Source organism: Pseudoliparis swirei, chromosome 14 (assembly GCF_029220125.1).
Source record: "Pseudoliparis swirei isolate HS2019 ecotype Mariana Trench chromosome 14, NWPU_hadal_v1, whole genome shotgun sequence".
Lineage (NCBI taxonomy): Eukaryota > Metazoa > Chordata > Actinopteri > Perciformes > Liparidae > Pseudoliparis > Pseudoliparis swirei.
Window position 1 is genome coordinate 10,903,491 of NC_079401.1, and position 15,803 is coordinate 10,919,293.

The following is a 15,803-nucleotide window of genomic DNA, read 5'->3' on the forward strand; positions in this document are numbered from 1 at the left end:
CAATCATCTTTGTAGATGTAATTTAAGCCTACTATAGCACAATGTAAAAGTTGAAAACACCCTATGTATATATGTTGTGGAAGCACCCAATTTGAAGCATTTTACCCACCACACATGATTGAAGGTGACTTAAGCTAACTCAAGGTAACTTAACATGATTGCTGAAACGGAAGCTAACACGTGGGATGCAACTAAAGTTGTTTACCTACATGACAACGTAACAAATTATTGAAAACTATTGAAACGAAATCAAGTTGTTTCCTGTAAAGATGAAAGGACATTTTACCATTAGAGAGAAGCACATGCAGAAGACTACTGCATGATGGGTAAGCAGAGCGTCGTAGGACGGAGGGAATACTCACAACGAGTTGATGTTATTGACCCTCGAACTGCTTGTGAGGTTCCTCCCTCAACTTAAATTCTTAATTATAAAGCAGGCAACGACAAAACGCAGACGAACTGTACAACACCACTTTATTGAAAACATGCACAAAGAACAGTGACATTTGTCTGATTTAAAATACCTGGTTGATGCTTGTAGAACTGAGACATCACACTTCAGAATGAGAACATTATGTTGACAGTGAAAAACAAAACGCACTGCAGCATCAAACCAGAAGCTAAAGTTAGCAGGCCTGTGCGTTACCACCAGTATATACAGCTCATAGTCCAGCGTCATCACAACAATCCCCAGATGCAATCCTTGTGAATTGATGATATGCGCCCCTCACATAAGAGGCGGAGCCATAAAGACACACACTCCATCTCACCGGTCATTTCTGTCGAGTATAAATTCCTAAAATTTAGCTTAATTTTCTTAAAACAAGTGAGAAAATAATCTTGTATCAAGGCGCTCGCTTGTTTTAAAGCTGCATCCTTTGCTTTTTCTACCACTAGGGGGCAGTGGAAACTAATGTGGCAAAGACGTAAGCTAGCTGCTTATTTACAGGCAGCAGCTGCAGAGCAACATGAGCAACATGTGTTGTCCACGTAAGCAATATGTATTCTTCCTCTGGTTCAGAGGAGCTCACCAACTAGTTGCTCAACACTGCAGAGTTACAGCTAGTTGCTCAACGTTGCTGTGTTCACCAACTAGTTGCTCAACAGCTAGTTGCTCAACGTTTCCATGTCCACCAACTAGTTGCTCAACGTTTCCATGTCCACCAACTAGTTGCTCAACGTTTCCATGTCCACCAACTAGTTGCTTAACGTTTCCATGTCCACCAACTAGTTGCTCAACGTTTCCATGTCCACCAACTAGTTGCTTAACGTTTCCTTGTCCACCAACTAGTTGCTCAACGTTTTCATGCCCACCAACTAGTTGCTCAACGTTTCCATGTCCACCAACTAGTTGCTCAACGTTTCCATGTCCACCAACTAGTTACTCAACGTTTCCATGTCCACCAACTGGTTGCTCAACGTTTCCATGTCCACCAACTAGTTGCTTAATGTTTCCATGTCCACCAACTGGTTGCTCAACGTTTCCATGTCCACCAACTAGTTGCTCAACGTTTCCATGTCCACCAACTAGTTGCTTAACGTTTCCTTGTCCACCAACTAGTTGCTCAACGTTTTCATGACCACCAACTAGTTGCTCAACGTTTCCATGTCCACCAACTAGTTGCTCAACAGCTAGTTGCTCAACATTTCCATGTCCACCAACTGGTTGCTCAACGTTTCCATGTCCAACAACTAGTTGCTCAACGTTTCCATGTCCACCAACTAGTTACTCAACGTTTCCATGTCCACCAACTGGTTGCTCAACGTTTCCATGTCCACCAACTAGTTGCTTAACGTTTCCATGTCCACCAACTAGTTGCTCAACGTTTCCATGTCCACCAACTAGTTGCTCAACGTTTTCATGCCCACCAACTAGTTGCTCAACGTTTCCATGTCCACCAACTAGTTGCTCAACGTTTCCATGTCCACCAACTAGTTGCTTAACGTTTCCTTGTCCACCAACTAGTTGCTCAACGTTTTCATGCCCACCAACTAGTTGCTCAACGTTTCCATGTCCACCAACTAGTTGCTCAATGTTTCCATGTCCACCAACTAGTTGCTCAACATTGCTGTGTTACAGCTAGTTGCTCAACGTTGCCGTGTTCACCAACTAGTTGCTGACTTTTCTCCGGAACCCAAACTAGCTAAGAGGCTAATTATGGACACACTCCCCGTTACACGTTAAGTCACATGGTTAACACAGACATATCGAGCTGCGTCAGTTGCCATGGTGATACAACGTGTTGCTATGCGTCATCTCATATTAAAAAGCTCCTTCTGCTGGGTGCACACCCAGCTGCGTGGCGAGTGGAGCATGGCGGTGCTTATGGCTCCTCCTCCCAGGCGTTGGTGGGTTTTTATGAATTGTGAATAATCTACATTTCCACTACATGGGTTCTGGCCCGGGAACAAGAAGCCCGGCTTCTAGCTGGTGAGCATGTAGGGAGGTTGCGGTCAAGTGCTTCACTGTTCATGGCTCTAATTAGCAGCCAGCTCCTATTGGTTCATGCTGGCCACACCCCCTTTGTTGCCTTTCAACGCTTGTCTTCGAGGCTTTAAGGCATTTGGCTGTGAGATAAGCTAACGTTAAAACCTTTGGGGATTCAGGCAATCCTGAACCCCAGAGAGAGGAGGAGGAGGAGGAGGAGGAGGAGGTGCCACGACTCTGCAGCGACGGTTCTGGCTTCTAATTTAATTTTCTACACACAAATAATCTACTACAAACCATATGAATCATGTACTGTATATAAATGCTGGGAGTCGGACCGGGGAGGAGCTCGTTGGGCGGAGGAAGAGGAAGAGGAAGAGGAGCCTCCTGGCGGATGACTGACAGCTGGTTGACGGTCGGCTGGAGGCCCCTGACCTCTAGGACGTCCTGAGCAGGTTGCTGAAGACTGAAAGAACAGATGGAAGAGGTCACTTCCTGCTGTGCTCCTCCTCATGGACACATGCTCAAATCAGTGTTTCTCTCTCCGTGAATCTGAATAAGAAGAACCCACCTTGAGGATCCGACTGAGCCCCCTGGTGGCCTTTCTCTGGATCTGCACCTGTTATGACGCAACAACAGCAGCTGTTAGTGTGGGAGTTGTGCGTTGTGTTGTAACTTCTGATGAACACAAACACGTCGTGACCTCCTTGGATCTTGAAGCAGAGCTTCTTCTTCTGGTACGCAAAGTAGCTGGCGGCTGCTCCCAGCAGGGCCACGCCCACGGCACTGACGATGCCCGCGATCTTTCCAGAGCCCGCTTCTAGAGGACACACACACACACAGAGACACACACACACACAGACAGACAGAGAGACACACACACAGACACAGACAGACACACACACACACACACATACAGAGACACACACACACACACATACAGAGAGACACATACACACACAGACAGAGAGACACACACACAGACAGAGAGACACACACACATACAGAGACACACACACACACACATACAGAGAGACACATACACACACAGACACACAGACAGAGAGACACACACACAGACACACACACATAGACACACACACAGAGACAGACACGGACACACACACACACACACACAGAGACAGACACGGACACACACACACAGACACACACACACACACAGAGAGACAGACACACAGACACACACACACAGAGAGACACACACACACACACAGAGAGAGACAGAGAGACACACACAGACACAGACACACACAGAGAGACACACACACAGACACACACACACAGACACACACACAGAGACAGACACGGACACACACAGACAGAGAGACACACACACACACAGAGAGACAGACACACACACACACACACACACAGACAGAGAGACACACACACACACACACACATAGACACACACACAGAGACAGACACGGACACACACACACACACACACACACACACACAGAGACAGACACGGACACACACACACAGAGACAGACACACACACACACACACAGAGACACACACACACACACACAGAGAGAGACAGAGAGACACACACAGACAGAGACACACACACACACACACAGAGAGACACACACACAGACACACACACACAGAGACAGACACAGACAGAGAGACACACACACACAGAGAGACAGACACACAGACACACACACACACACAGACACACACACACACACAGACACACAGACAGAGAGACACACACACACACACACACACATAGACACACACACAGAGACAGACACGGACACACACACACACAGACACACACACACACAGACAGAGAGACACACACACAGACACACACACAGAGACAGAGAGACACACACACAGAGAGAGACACACACAGACACACAGAGAGACACACACACAGACACACACACACATACAGAGACACACCCACAGACACACCCACCCACACAGGGCATTACAGCAAAGTGTGTGTGTACATCAGGAGCTTTCATGGTTTCTCTGGTGTTCGAGGTTATCATTATTTTTGCTTCCATTTCTAAAAATATACTAAAATATACTTTAGAAATAAAATGCTGTCCATCTTCAATAAGAATGCTGGTGTCTGATTGGCTCCGTGATGAACCACGTGATCACTTGACATTTCCTCATGTTCTCTCCATCATCATATTTAAACTCGTCTTGGGCCCATTGCTCCGGAGCTGGGAGCTGTCATGTCCTCGGCTCGCCACCAGGGGGCGGCCAACAACTCCACCAACGAAGCAGAGACAAGTTCACACTGAGGAGGAGGAGGAGGAGGATTTAAAGTGAACACACCCGAGCTCCAGGGCATGGCGCACTCTGGCTCACTCACACACACACACACACACACACCCTCTGACACACACATTCTGACTCATGGGGGAGCCTTGTGCGTTAAAACAGGGCGTCGCCTCGACATAACAAAAAACAGAGGATACACACACACACACACACACACGCAGTTTCAGAGGTAATATATAGTGTGTGTACAACATATACCACGAGACCCTCAGGGGCCTGAGGCCCCCGGGGGCCCCTGAGGGTCTCGTGGACCCTGTTCTCGTGGGTCACAAATCAAACACACTGAAGTGAGCGCGCCCGGTCAGCGGGGCTTTTTTTATTGGGTGTGCGTCACACAGCTCATGACGTCACATACAGACCCCAGAAAGATCAAAAAGAACCCACCGGAACAAATGAGCAGAGGAAACGCGGGCCGACCAATCAGAGCTCAGGAGGAACTAAGACGGATTCTACAGCTCCAAGTCCAGAGCAGCTTCTCCACAAGACCAGGAACACACTCATCACACACTTCCTGTCAGCCCCCAAAACAACAGGAACACACGGATAGAGCAGAAACACACGCCATGCGGCGTACGCGTGAGTCACGGCGCCGCCGGGCGGGGCGGGCCACGCTCAGACGCCGGTCGGGGCGGGCCACGCTCAGACGCCGGGCGCCCGGTAAGTCTGGAATAACAGGGAAGACGGTTCTTCTAGTCTTAGAGCGGTTCTCCACGTCTTACGCCGACAGACAGAATTTACAGACCTGCAGCTGTGAGGGCACAGGAAGTGTATGCAGGGTTTCAAAATAAGATGAAAAATCAATTTGTGTAAAAAAAAATTAAAAGTAAACCGGCCATGCCAGATATTTATTTCATCCAGGACCGAGAACATCAGACCCGAGAGCCCATCAGAACTTAAAGGGACATTCACCACCTGGTGATGTCTCATCAGTGTTGATGGTAAATGTAGTCCATTGGAGCGAATCATCCCTCAGTGCTGATGTATTGACATCAAGCAGAGCCCAAAACAGAACTTCCTGTTTCTCTGCATCCCCTCCTGAGAGCAGTGCATTATGGGCGAGGACACATGTGGCTCACTATTCAGAGGCGTGGACCAGAGCCAGAGGCTATGAGAGGAGGACTTTGAAGGACTACATTTAGCATCATCCACATAGAAGGTGTCCAACCTTCCCTTTACATGGACGGGTGTGTCAGGGGAAAGCGTGCAGCAGATCCATGGCCCTCTCTAGCAGAGGGGTTAGCATCTGCTTCACGTTGGACATCCATATATAGAACTCTTCTGGCATGTTAGCATTTAGCGTCTTCAGGATTTGGCCCCACAGAAGGTCTGGATCTGCAACGACACACAATCGGAGCAGGGTTTTAGCCAAAGGAACCACACCGGGGGCTGCTACTGTGAAGAACACCAAGCCAGCTGTCATCCTCAAAGACACCAATCTAACCAGTCCAAACCAGTCCTAACGCAGCGGCTCAGACATCTGGAGTGGTCCACATAGTGTCTGTGAGCTGAATATGTGACGTCAAACCAGTCCAACACAGCGACTGTTGGCTCCACAGACAAACACAACTTCCTCTGAGGTGGGAAACAGGAAATCCCCAACAAGAAGTCCAGAAAGCGTCAGACATGAAGATGCCCACAGACACAGAGACAGGAAGTAGATCCAGAAGAGCACCGAACCAGATCAGACAGGGATTTACCTTGAGGCTGGTCGGCTCCACCTGCAAGAGAGACGCAATGCACATCAATGGAGGAGGTTGACGACGGCTTATTGTTGCTCTTCTGCATGAATCACAGCAAACATTTCACCGGCGGGAGATTAAAGAAGGGAATGAAACGTACCGTGAGTATCCGAGCCGGGGTCCACCCCTCCACCTGGGTTCAGAAGACAGAAGCAGAAAAGAGTGAAACTCGAGAGATCTCTGGCTCCACGAATAGAAACGCACACGCGGGATCGGTGTTAGTGAGCGGTGAGCATAGCTGCTGCTTTATGAGCAGGATGTGGTCTGAAACTCAGAGGTGTGGCTCCGGTGAGGCTGCAGAGCCCCGTGGCTTTACGCTCCTTCTCTGCTCGAAGAACAACTACTTCCATGCTCCGACTCCAAGAGCAGAGACACCAAGAACAGGCAGCGGACAGAGAACAACGTTCGTTAAGCCACGTTCAGTAAGCCACGCTCTCTAAACCACGTTCATTAAGCCACGCTCTCTAAACCACGTTCAGTAAGCCACGCTCGCTAAATCTCGTACGCTAAACCACGCTCCCTAAACCACGTTCACGAAACCACGCTCCCTAAACCACGCTCCCTAAACCACGCCCCCTAAACCACGTTCACTAAACCACGTTAAGCCACGCTCACTAAGCCACGCTCGCTAAACCACGCTCCCTAAACCACGTTCACTAAACCACGTTCGCTAAGCCACGTTCGCTAAGCCACGCTCCCTAAACCACGCTCCCTAAACCACGTTCACTAAGCCACGTTCGCTAAGCCACGCTCCCTAAACCACGTTCACTAAACCACGTTCGCTAAGCCACGCTCCCTAAACCACGCTCCCTAAACCACGTTCACTAAACCACGTTCGCTAAGCCACGCTCCCTAAACCACGTTCACTAAACCACGCTCCCTAAACCACGCTCCCTAAACCACGTTCACTAAACCACGTTCGCTAAGCCACGCTCCCTAAACCACGCTCCCTAAACCACGTTCACTAAGTCACGCTCCCTAAACCACGTTCACTAAGTCACGCTCCCTAAACCACGTTCACTAAGTCACGCTCCCTAAACCACGCTCCCTAAACCACGTTCACTAAGTCACGCTCCCTAAACCACGCTCCCTAAACCACGTTCACTAAGTCACGCTCCCTAAGCCACGTTTACTAAGCCACGTTCACTAAGCCACGCTCAGGAGTCCATACATAAATCCAGGTTGAATCACACCAGTGTGTTTTCAGTCCCAAAGGGACAGTGAGCGTCTCCACCTGTACCACATGCAGCTGATCACAGATCATGCAGCTCACTTTTAAACGGGCTCCACTTGACGCCCACGATGGAACTCACTGAATCCATGGCAACATCCCCCAAAGCATCATGGGAACTCCCAAGAAAGCCTGAATCTTAAATGGAACCCTACCAAACTAACCAGCGTTTATTTAAGCGTCTCAAACTCCGGTGTGACTGAACTGCAGCCATCAGAAGTTCACCGGGGGTCATTTTGGTGCTGTACTAAACCGTCACAGAGAAGAACGCAGCAGAGGAATTAAACGCATCATCAAAATGGAGAAATGTTGCAGGGGGCGCTGTTGTCTTACCCCCATCAGGCTTGTATTCTCCACCACCAATGTCAAATAAGTCGGAGTCACCAAAATTGCCTCCACCTTCAAGAAATGGACACAATATACAACACACTGTAGATTAAAATGTTCTCCAAGGAAGAGAAATAACACGAGGAACCACTTCCACAAGGAAAGCTGATGTTCATGTCAGGATGAATCTGCTCCTATATTCTGTCCACAGGACTAAAACCAACAAGGCGTCACGTCGTCTCTCTTCTAACTGAATGAGAACCAATGAAAAGGCGTCGGTGACTCACCTCCTCCGCCACTCGGTGGCTTCACGGCAGGTTGCTCCGGTTTAGGGTTGGGATCTGTGGATACAAGACACCATCAATCAACTAGAAAATACTCAAGGAAAGCGGATTGATTAAAGGGAAAGAAGTTCAATGACTCAAAACTCTATACTGGTGGAGACCCATTGTAAGGTCCTTACCAGGACCAAGAGCGTCCGTCAGATCAAATCCAAAGCCACCTAGAAGACACAAATACAAGCTTTCACGGAGAGGTTATCATCCCAAAACTACGTCCAACTACATCAATGTGAATTGTATCGAGCTTATTTCTGGGGCACTTCCCCTTTATTTGACCTTCAAACAGGAAATGCGAGGTGTGAACAGTACCTGTGAGGTCGCCCTCAAACCGAACACTAGATGTATGAAGCTACAAGCAGAACTATCTGCATGGCCCGAAGCACAAGAGGGAAAGGGTTACGGTACCAGAATCTCCAGAACTTGGTTTCTTGGGTTTCACAGGCTCGTCTGTGGAGAAACATAGTGCCATCAGACGAGGACAGTCCTAGATATGACACGAGGACGTGTGAACACATGAGCTCTCTTCACCACGTTTCACAGCCAACGGGCACGGTGTCATGTACCTGGTCCTAAGGCGTCCAGCAGGTCCAGCCCCCCTGGAGGAGAGAGGAAGAAGAAGAGCTCTAAACACTTGAAGCAGTCCATAGCTGAGATGTTTACATCAGACAATCACAGACATCCCATGTGTAATTACAGCCACAGGAAGTACTCTATCAAACAGGAAGTAGCTCCACGCGATGTGTACGTCTTTCTCTCGTTTTCCCTTTCAAATAAGCGGTTGAGTCATGTGGTTCAGGTGCGGACTGGTTTCAAACCGGTCTGATCACCTGTGTGGTATTACACCAGATCTCAAATACCACCCGGGTTGTAACAACATAACCCGGGTGGTATCCGTCATGTTTGAAGGATTCTTTGAATAAAAAGGAAGTGCCTGCAAAACAGCATTCAACACTGTGTCCTTGACTACTGGGTTGTCACAGCATTGTGAAACCCCCTCCTTTGGGAGTCACTCGGTATCGTCTCAACAGATGGGACTCTGATACAAACCATCACTGATGGGCTTCTCCGGGGCCTTGGGTTGCTTTTGGGGCTTGTCAGTCGGTGGAACTAAAGGAACAGAAAAAGGTGAGCAGCGTTACCGTCTGACAGCCGGTTCTCATTTCTACCCAGCATCCTCTCTGTTGCTCCTGACTTTACCCTGAGGTATGCTGGCCAAGAACATTGACTAAAGGTCCAGCATCTTCAGGCGCAGTCACCGTCTTCCCCAGCTGGAAGGGGCTGCTGGTTTCAAACTTAGGTCACGACCACTGAGCTAAACCCCCGAAGACCAATGAATGAAAGCTCTGGTACTAAGTGGATTTAAACTACTTTGCAATACCCTACCCGATAAGATTCACCTGGTCTGACCCAGGTCCGGGGTCAGGTTCCTTGTGGACCAGAGAAGACTATATATAGATTACATTCCCATGGGGACATTGAAAGGATGTACAGTACAGTTTGTATGTTAGGTTGTCACAAATCTGTTTATGTGTACGCTATATTCACAATGTCGTCACTGCTTTATCCTGCCACCCGGCATGTGACCTGAGCCGGAGTCTAAGGAACACAACACAACTACGGGAGCAGATCAAATGCCGCCCGTGTTGTTCTGGGACGTTGGAGTTTTAAGGCTTGGTTATGGTCTTTCAGAAGCTAAACGTTGGTTCATTCATGATACATCAGATCGTTGGAAGAGAACTCACCGAGATCGTCCAGCGCATCAGACAGGTCAAACCCTGTGAGAGGAAGACAGCGGTATTACAAAGGGAACTCTGGACTGATGCACAGTGGTCCTCAGTGAAAGTCTCCCTCTGGGAGGTCTTCCTCAGTGGAGGTTTTCCTCAGGTCTTCCTCAGTGGAGGTCTTCCTAAGGCCTTTGTCAGCGGAGGACTCCCTCAGTGGAGGTATTCCTAAGGTCTTCCTCAGGGGAGGTCTTCCTCAGTGGAGGTTTTCCTAAGGTCTTCCTCAGTGGAGGTCTTCCTAAGGTCTTCCTCAGTGGAGGTCTTCCTCAGGTCTTCCTCAGTGGAGGTCTTCCTAAGGTCTTCCTCAAGGGAGGTCTTCCTAAGGTCTTCCTCAGTGGAGGTCTTCCTAAGGTCTTCCTCAGGGGAGGTCTTCCTAAGGTCTTCCTCAGTGGAGGTCTTCCTAAGGTCTTCCTCAGTGGAGGACTTCCTAAGGTCTTTGTCAGTGGAGGTCTTCCTCAGTGGAGGTCTTCCTCAGGTCTTCCTCAGTGGAGGTCTTCCTAAGGCCTTTGTCAGCGGAGGACTCCCTAAGGTCTTCCTCAGTGGAGGTCTTCCTAAGGTCTTCCTCAGTGGAGGTCTTCCTAAGGTCTTCCTCAGTGGAGGTCTTCCTAAGGTCTTCCTCAGGGGAGGTCTTCCTAAGGTCTTCCTCAGTGGAGGTCTTCCTAAGGTCTTCCTCAGTGGAGGACTTCCTAAGGTATTTGTCAGTGGAGGTCTTCCTCAGTGGAGGTCTTCCTCAGGTCTTCCTCAGTGGAGGTCTTCCTAAGGCCTTTGTCAGCGGAGGACTCCCTCAGTGGAGGTATTCCTAAGGTCTTCCTCAGGGGAGGTCTTCCTAAGGTCTTCCTCAGTGGAGGTCTTCCTAAGGTCTTCCTCAGTGGAGGTCTTCCTAAGGTCTTCCTCAGTGGAGGACTTCCTAAGGTATTTGTCAGTGGAGGTCTTCCTCAGTGGAGGTCTTCCTCAGGTCTTCCTCAGTGGAGGTCTTCCTAAGGCCTTTGTCAGCGGAGGACTCCCTCAGTGGAGGTATTCCTAAGGTCTTCCTCAGGGGAGGTCTTCCTAAGGTCTTCCTCAGTGGAGGTCTTCCTAAGGTCTTCCTCAGTGGAGGTCTTCCTCAGGGGAGGTCTTCCTAAGGTCTTCCTCAGTGGAGGTCTTCCTAAGGTCTTCCTCAGTGGAGGTCTTCCTAAGGTCTTCCTCAGTGGAGGTCTTGCACTCGGGGGTTTCCCTCCAGTGGCAGCACATGTGTTCTGGTGTTGCAGGGAAACCTGCACAGTGTTGGTTGGTTCCTATGGCAACGCTGACTGATACAGCGGATGGTGTGTGAGTCACTGAGAAGCCGTTTCCCCACGTGGCAACGCTGAAGTCTTCAAAGAGGTTTATCTCACCACACATACGTAGGCATGGACCCCAATCAGAGGACTGATACCAGCAGTTACAAGAAGATACAACACATGAAGGGGTCAGCCCTGTGAAGCTGATGCAGCAGCTAACGGCAGCTGCTTCTACAGTGAAGCAGCTGCAGGGAACTGGTGGCATTTCATTTCATGAGGTACTTAAAGCCGACAATACAACCACACACACGCACACGCACACACACCTGTGTTTACATGACCACATGACGTGAGGCCAGAGTAAACCATGCCCAATTCAAATTATTCATAATTTATGACATATTCATAGAATGTGTTGTAACATCTAGTCACATGACATCTATTGTTCACCTGGTCACATGACATCTATTGATCATCTAGTCACATGACATCTATTGATCATCTAGTCACATGACATCTATTCACCTGTCCATCCTGGAGAGGGATCCTCCTCTGTTGCTCTCCTGAAGGATTCTGAACCTTTTTTACCATTACACCTTGGGAGTTGTTCCTGATCCGATGTGAGGTCAAAGGTCAGGGATGTGGTCTGGTTACAGCTTGTAAAGCCCTCTGAGGGGAGTTTGTGATTTAAGATTTTAGGCTTTACAAAATAAATTGAATTTGGTTTTATCTAATTTTCTTTCTTTCTTTTTGAATCCATTGTCTGAATATTCTTCAGAATTAAAAGTCCAGTGTTTCCTCTACCATTAGAACTGAAATCTCCGCCCGCCACCCTGTAATTTTCTGCATTGATCGTCACTACGCGCCGCAGAGCTCCGATGCCGGCGACATATACACTACCACTAGCCCCACCCCGTCGACGCCGCTCGCCGTGGGTCCCTCCCGACCTCAGGGGGGGCATCGTGAAGGAGTTAAGCTTAGTTCACCAACATGGCGACCAGCGGCACTAGCCCCGCCCCCTGAAGCTGTACGCCTAGGGGAAACACTGAAGTCCATTGCTCTTTTTTACTTTGTTATGCTTTCATCATTTAATCAGTGGCATACAATGGTCCTAAAATGACAATAGCGTTTATCGCAATTATTTCTGGTACAATATATCCTCAAAGAAAAGTAACTTGGGTAAACAACAACAACAACAAACTGGCCGGGAACCGAACTGGGTATGAATCAGTGCGCCGGTCCGATAGACCCAGAGGCTCTACGCATTCCTCTCACGTCGGTCAGACCAGGGGAAGGAATGTGGAGTCCGACACTATTAACCATTCGATACCAACTGCTCCCAGCGGCGGTTGAGATGAACCTGAACTCATCACCACGCCGAGAGGACCCCTCTGTGGTCACCGCTCTGCCTCATTCACACGGACGATGACGACTCGTGTTCCTGAGACGAAGGTCTGTGTTGTGGGTTTCCAGGTTCCCGCCCAACACAAACCTCAGAATGCAGAGATCCGCCGTGACGAAGCTCAGCTATGGCAACGACTAACCGGCCCCAGGCCTTCGGGCCTCCGGGCCGCCGCCCCGTGTGCGTGTCTGTGGTTTTCTCTGACACAGAAAGCAGAGGCAGCATTTAAACCTCTGTCCTGAGCTTTGAGGGCTCAGTCTTGTTTTTATCGTTCTACTGTACATGTATTGTTACGCATGAGCATGAGTGCACACTGATGTCGTGAACATAGGCTGGAGACAAGAAAGCCACGTTACAAGTTACAGAAACATCCCCTGATGGTTGTTAAGCCTCGATGTCGGTGTTGTGGCCATCTTGTTGTTTTGCAACCAGAAGTGAGAACAATGCAAGTGAAGTCACAGTGAAAGGGTTAAAGCTGTCACACGGAAACACGGACAACACCCAGACCAGACGAAGCGCGGGAGCAACCTGTCAATCACAGTAGCCCCGCCCCTAAAGCCTGCTTTATGGACCATCATGTACGAAATGATGACATCATGCTGTATTCAAGAAGACCTGAAACTAGAGACATAAACTCATGTTTACAATGTTTACTGAGGGAATACATCAAGAGACTTCTATACAACCAGAGGAATTGCCCCCTGGTGGTCAGGAGAGAATGCAGCTATAACACATGAAGCATAGACTTCTATTCAACCAGAGGAGCCGCCCCCTGGTGGTCAGGAGAGAGAATGCAGCTATAACACATGAAGCATAGACTTCTATATAACCAGAGGAGTCGCCCCCTGGTGGTCAGGAGAGAGAATGCAGCTATAACACATGAAGCATAGACTTCTATATAACCAGAGGAGTCGCCCCCTGGTGGTCAGGAGAGAGAATGCAGCTCTAACACATGAAGCATAGACTTCTATATAACCAGAGGAGTCGCCCCCTGGTGGTCAGGAGAGAGAATGCAGCTTTAACTCATGAAGCATAGACTTCTATTCAACCAGAGGAGCCGCCCCCTGGTGGTCAGGAGAGAGAATGCAGCTCTAACACATGAAGCATAGACTTCGATTCAACCAGAGGAGTCTCCCCCTGGTGGTCAGAAGAGAATGCAGCTATAACACATGAAGCATAGACTTCTATACAACCAGAGGAGTCGCCCCCTGGTGGTCAGGAGAGAGAATGCAGCTATAACACATGAAGCATAGACTTCTATACAACCAGAGGAGTCGCCCCCTGGTGGTCAGGAGAGAGAATGCAGCTATAACACATGAAGCATAGACTTCTATTCAACCAGAGGAGCCGCCCCCTGGTGGTCAGGAGAGAGAATGCAGCTCTAACACATGAAGCATAGACTTCGATTCAACCAGAGGAGTCTCCCCCTGGTGGTCAGAAGAGAATGCAGCTATAACACATGAAGCATAGACTTCTATACAACCAGAGGAGTCGCCCCCTGGTGGCCAGGAGAGAATGCAGCTCCAACACATGAAGCATAGACTTCTATACAACCAGAGCAGCCGCCCCCTGGTGGTCAGGAGAGAGAATGCAGCTTTAACACATGAAGCATAGACTTCTATACAACCATAGGAGTCACCCCCTGGTGGTCAGGAGAGAGAATGCAGTTATAACACATGAAGCATAGACTTCTATACAACCGGGGGTTGCCACCTGGGCCTGACCCAGAGTGTGTTCCCTCCGGTCAGGGACTACTTCTTTAAGGGAAAGGGTTGTGTTCCCCGAACAGACTTGAGGCCTTTTCCAAACCATGAGGCAAACAAAGCTGTAAAATGAGAGGCGGCGCCGCCCACTGGGTTATTTTTATTAAAGTGACCAGCTGTAGCTCACCAGAACCACTGCATACTGTGGTCCTCTCAGATCTCATGACCTCCTCCTCATAAGACCTCCACTCGTGTGGAGAGGAGTGAGTTACAGAGTGAGAGCCGGCTGTGTCTACACAGATGAAAGGGTGTGAGCTGTATCAAAGTTTACAACAAGTGGGTGTTTCATCAAATCTTAAATATCTGAGCATTTACGCCTTGAAGTTGGAGAACTGACAAGTACCCAGACTCCATCTGGGGCCCGTCGGACTCCTGCGGGACTCGAACCCGGACCCGGTCCTGGTGTGAAGGGGTCCGGGCCTGGTCCTTGCGGGACGAGTCCTCAAAGAGAAGTCGAAGTCTCCTCTGACAAAGCTGCCGTGCGTCAGAGCAGCAGAACGAAGCAACTCCACAGTCAAGAGTCCCTACCGTCTTCCGTTAAAGTCCCGGTCACGAGCAGGAGGAGCACACCGATCCGCAGGCAGAAGCTCATGGTGGCGGGGCAGCAGACCGTCTCCGGGCGCGCTCTGCAGGTCTGTGTGGCCCCGCGCTCCTGCCCGGTGTCCCGTTACAGACCGGGTGTGGCCACCGAGAGGCGTCAAGGCGCCACGTGACTGTGTCTGAAATAGTTCTGTTCCCGCCCCGGCGCGTCGCTCCAGCGGGTTCTCCCTGCGCGGTGACACATCGTATTGATATGCACGGAGGTCCTCCTGCGGCCGGACCGGCTCACATCCGGGTCTTGTCGCGGTTTGGACGGCAAAAAGATCAAAAAGAACCGCTCAGCGGAGGGATACGGCGGTGAGCTGCCCCTCTACCTGGAGCTCCTCGTTACGGGAGAAGGACGCACTGAGTGTGTTACTTTGATCAGTGTGTTACTTTGATCAGTGTGTTACTTTGATCAGTGTGTTACTTTGATCAGTGTGTTACTTTGATCAGTGTGTTACTTTTATTAGTTTGTTACTTTTATCAGTGTGTTACTTTGATCAGTGTGTTACTTTGATCAGTGTGTTACTTTGATCAGTGTGTTACTTTTATCAGTGTGTTACTTTGATCAGAGTGTTACGTTGATCAGTGTGTTACTTTGATCAGTGTGTTACTT

The 15,803-nt window shown here is 49.4% G+C and overlaps 1 protein-coding gene across 4 annotated transcripts; it reads right to left on the minus strand.

Moving 5' to 3' along the window:
- Positions 1-457: 457 nt before the first annotated feature.
- cd99 (CD99 molecule) lies at positions 458-15,291 on the minus strand. 4 transcript variants are annotated; one of them, XM_056431341.1, is made up of 13 exons: positions 15,134-15,276; positions 10,143-10,175; positions 9,448-9,507; positions 8,964-8,996; positions 8,806-8,847; positions 8,523-8,561; positions 8,347-8,400; positions 8,066-8,131; positions 6,602-6,634; positions 6,460-6,480; positions 3,132-3,248; positions 3,000-3,047; positions 458-2,894 (listed from the first exon to the last, which is right to left on the minus strand). In XM_056431341.1, exons 1-13 carry the CDS (start codon positions 15,195-15,197, stop codon positions 2,866-2,868), a joined length of 639 nt encoding a protein of 212 aa, XP_056287316.1. In that variant the 5' UTR covers positions 15,198-15,276; the 3' UTR covers positions 458-2,865. The 4 variants fall into 4 exon arrangements, with proteins under 4 accessions (XP_056287316.1, XP_056287317.1, XP_056287318.1 ...); XM_056431342.1 differs by lacking the exon at positions 10,143-10,175 and having other exon boundaries at positions 15,134-15,284; XM_056431343.1 differs by lacking the exons at positions 458-2,894; positions 3,000-3,047; positions 3,132-3,248 and adding an exon at positions 5,046-6,094 and having other exon boundaries at positions 15,134-15,288.
- Between the last annotated feature and the right edge of the window lie 512 nt (positions 15,292-15,803).

Excerpts from the sequence above, each read along its gene's own strand:
- cd99 (XM_056431341.1), bottom strand. The coding sequence starts at position 15,197 with ATGAGCTTCTGCCTGCGGATCGGTGTGCTCCTCCTGCTCGTGACCGGG. Across the intron at positions 10,176-15,133 it reads CGGGACTTTAACGGAAGACG|GGTTTGACCTGTCTGATGCG; the intron begins GTAGGGACTCTT and ends TTCCTCTCACAG. Across the intron at positions 6,635-8,065 it reads AGAATACAAGCCTGATGGGG|GTGGAGGGGTGGACCCCGGC; the intron begins GTAAGACAACAG and ends TTCTGAACCCAG.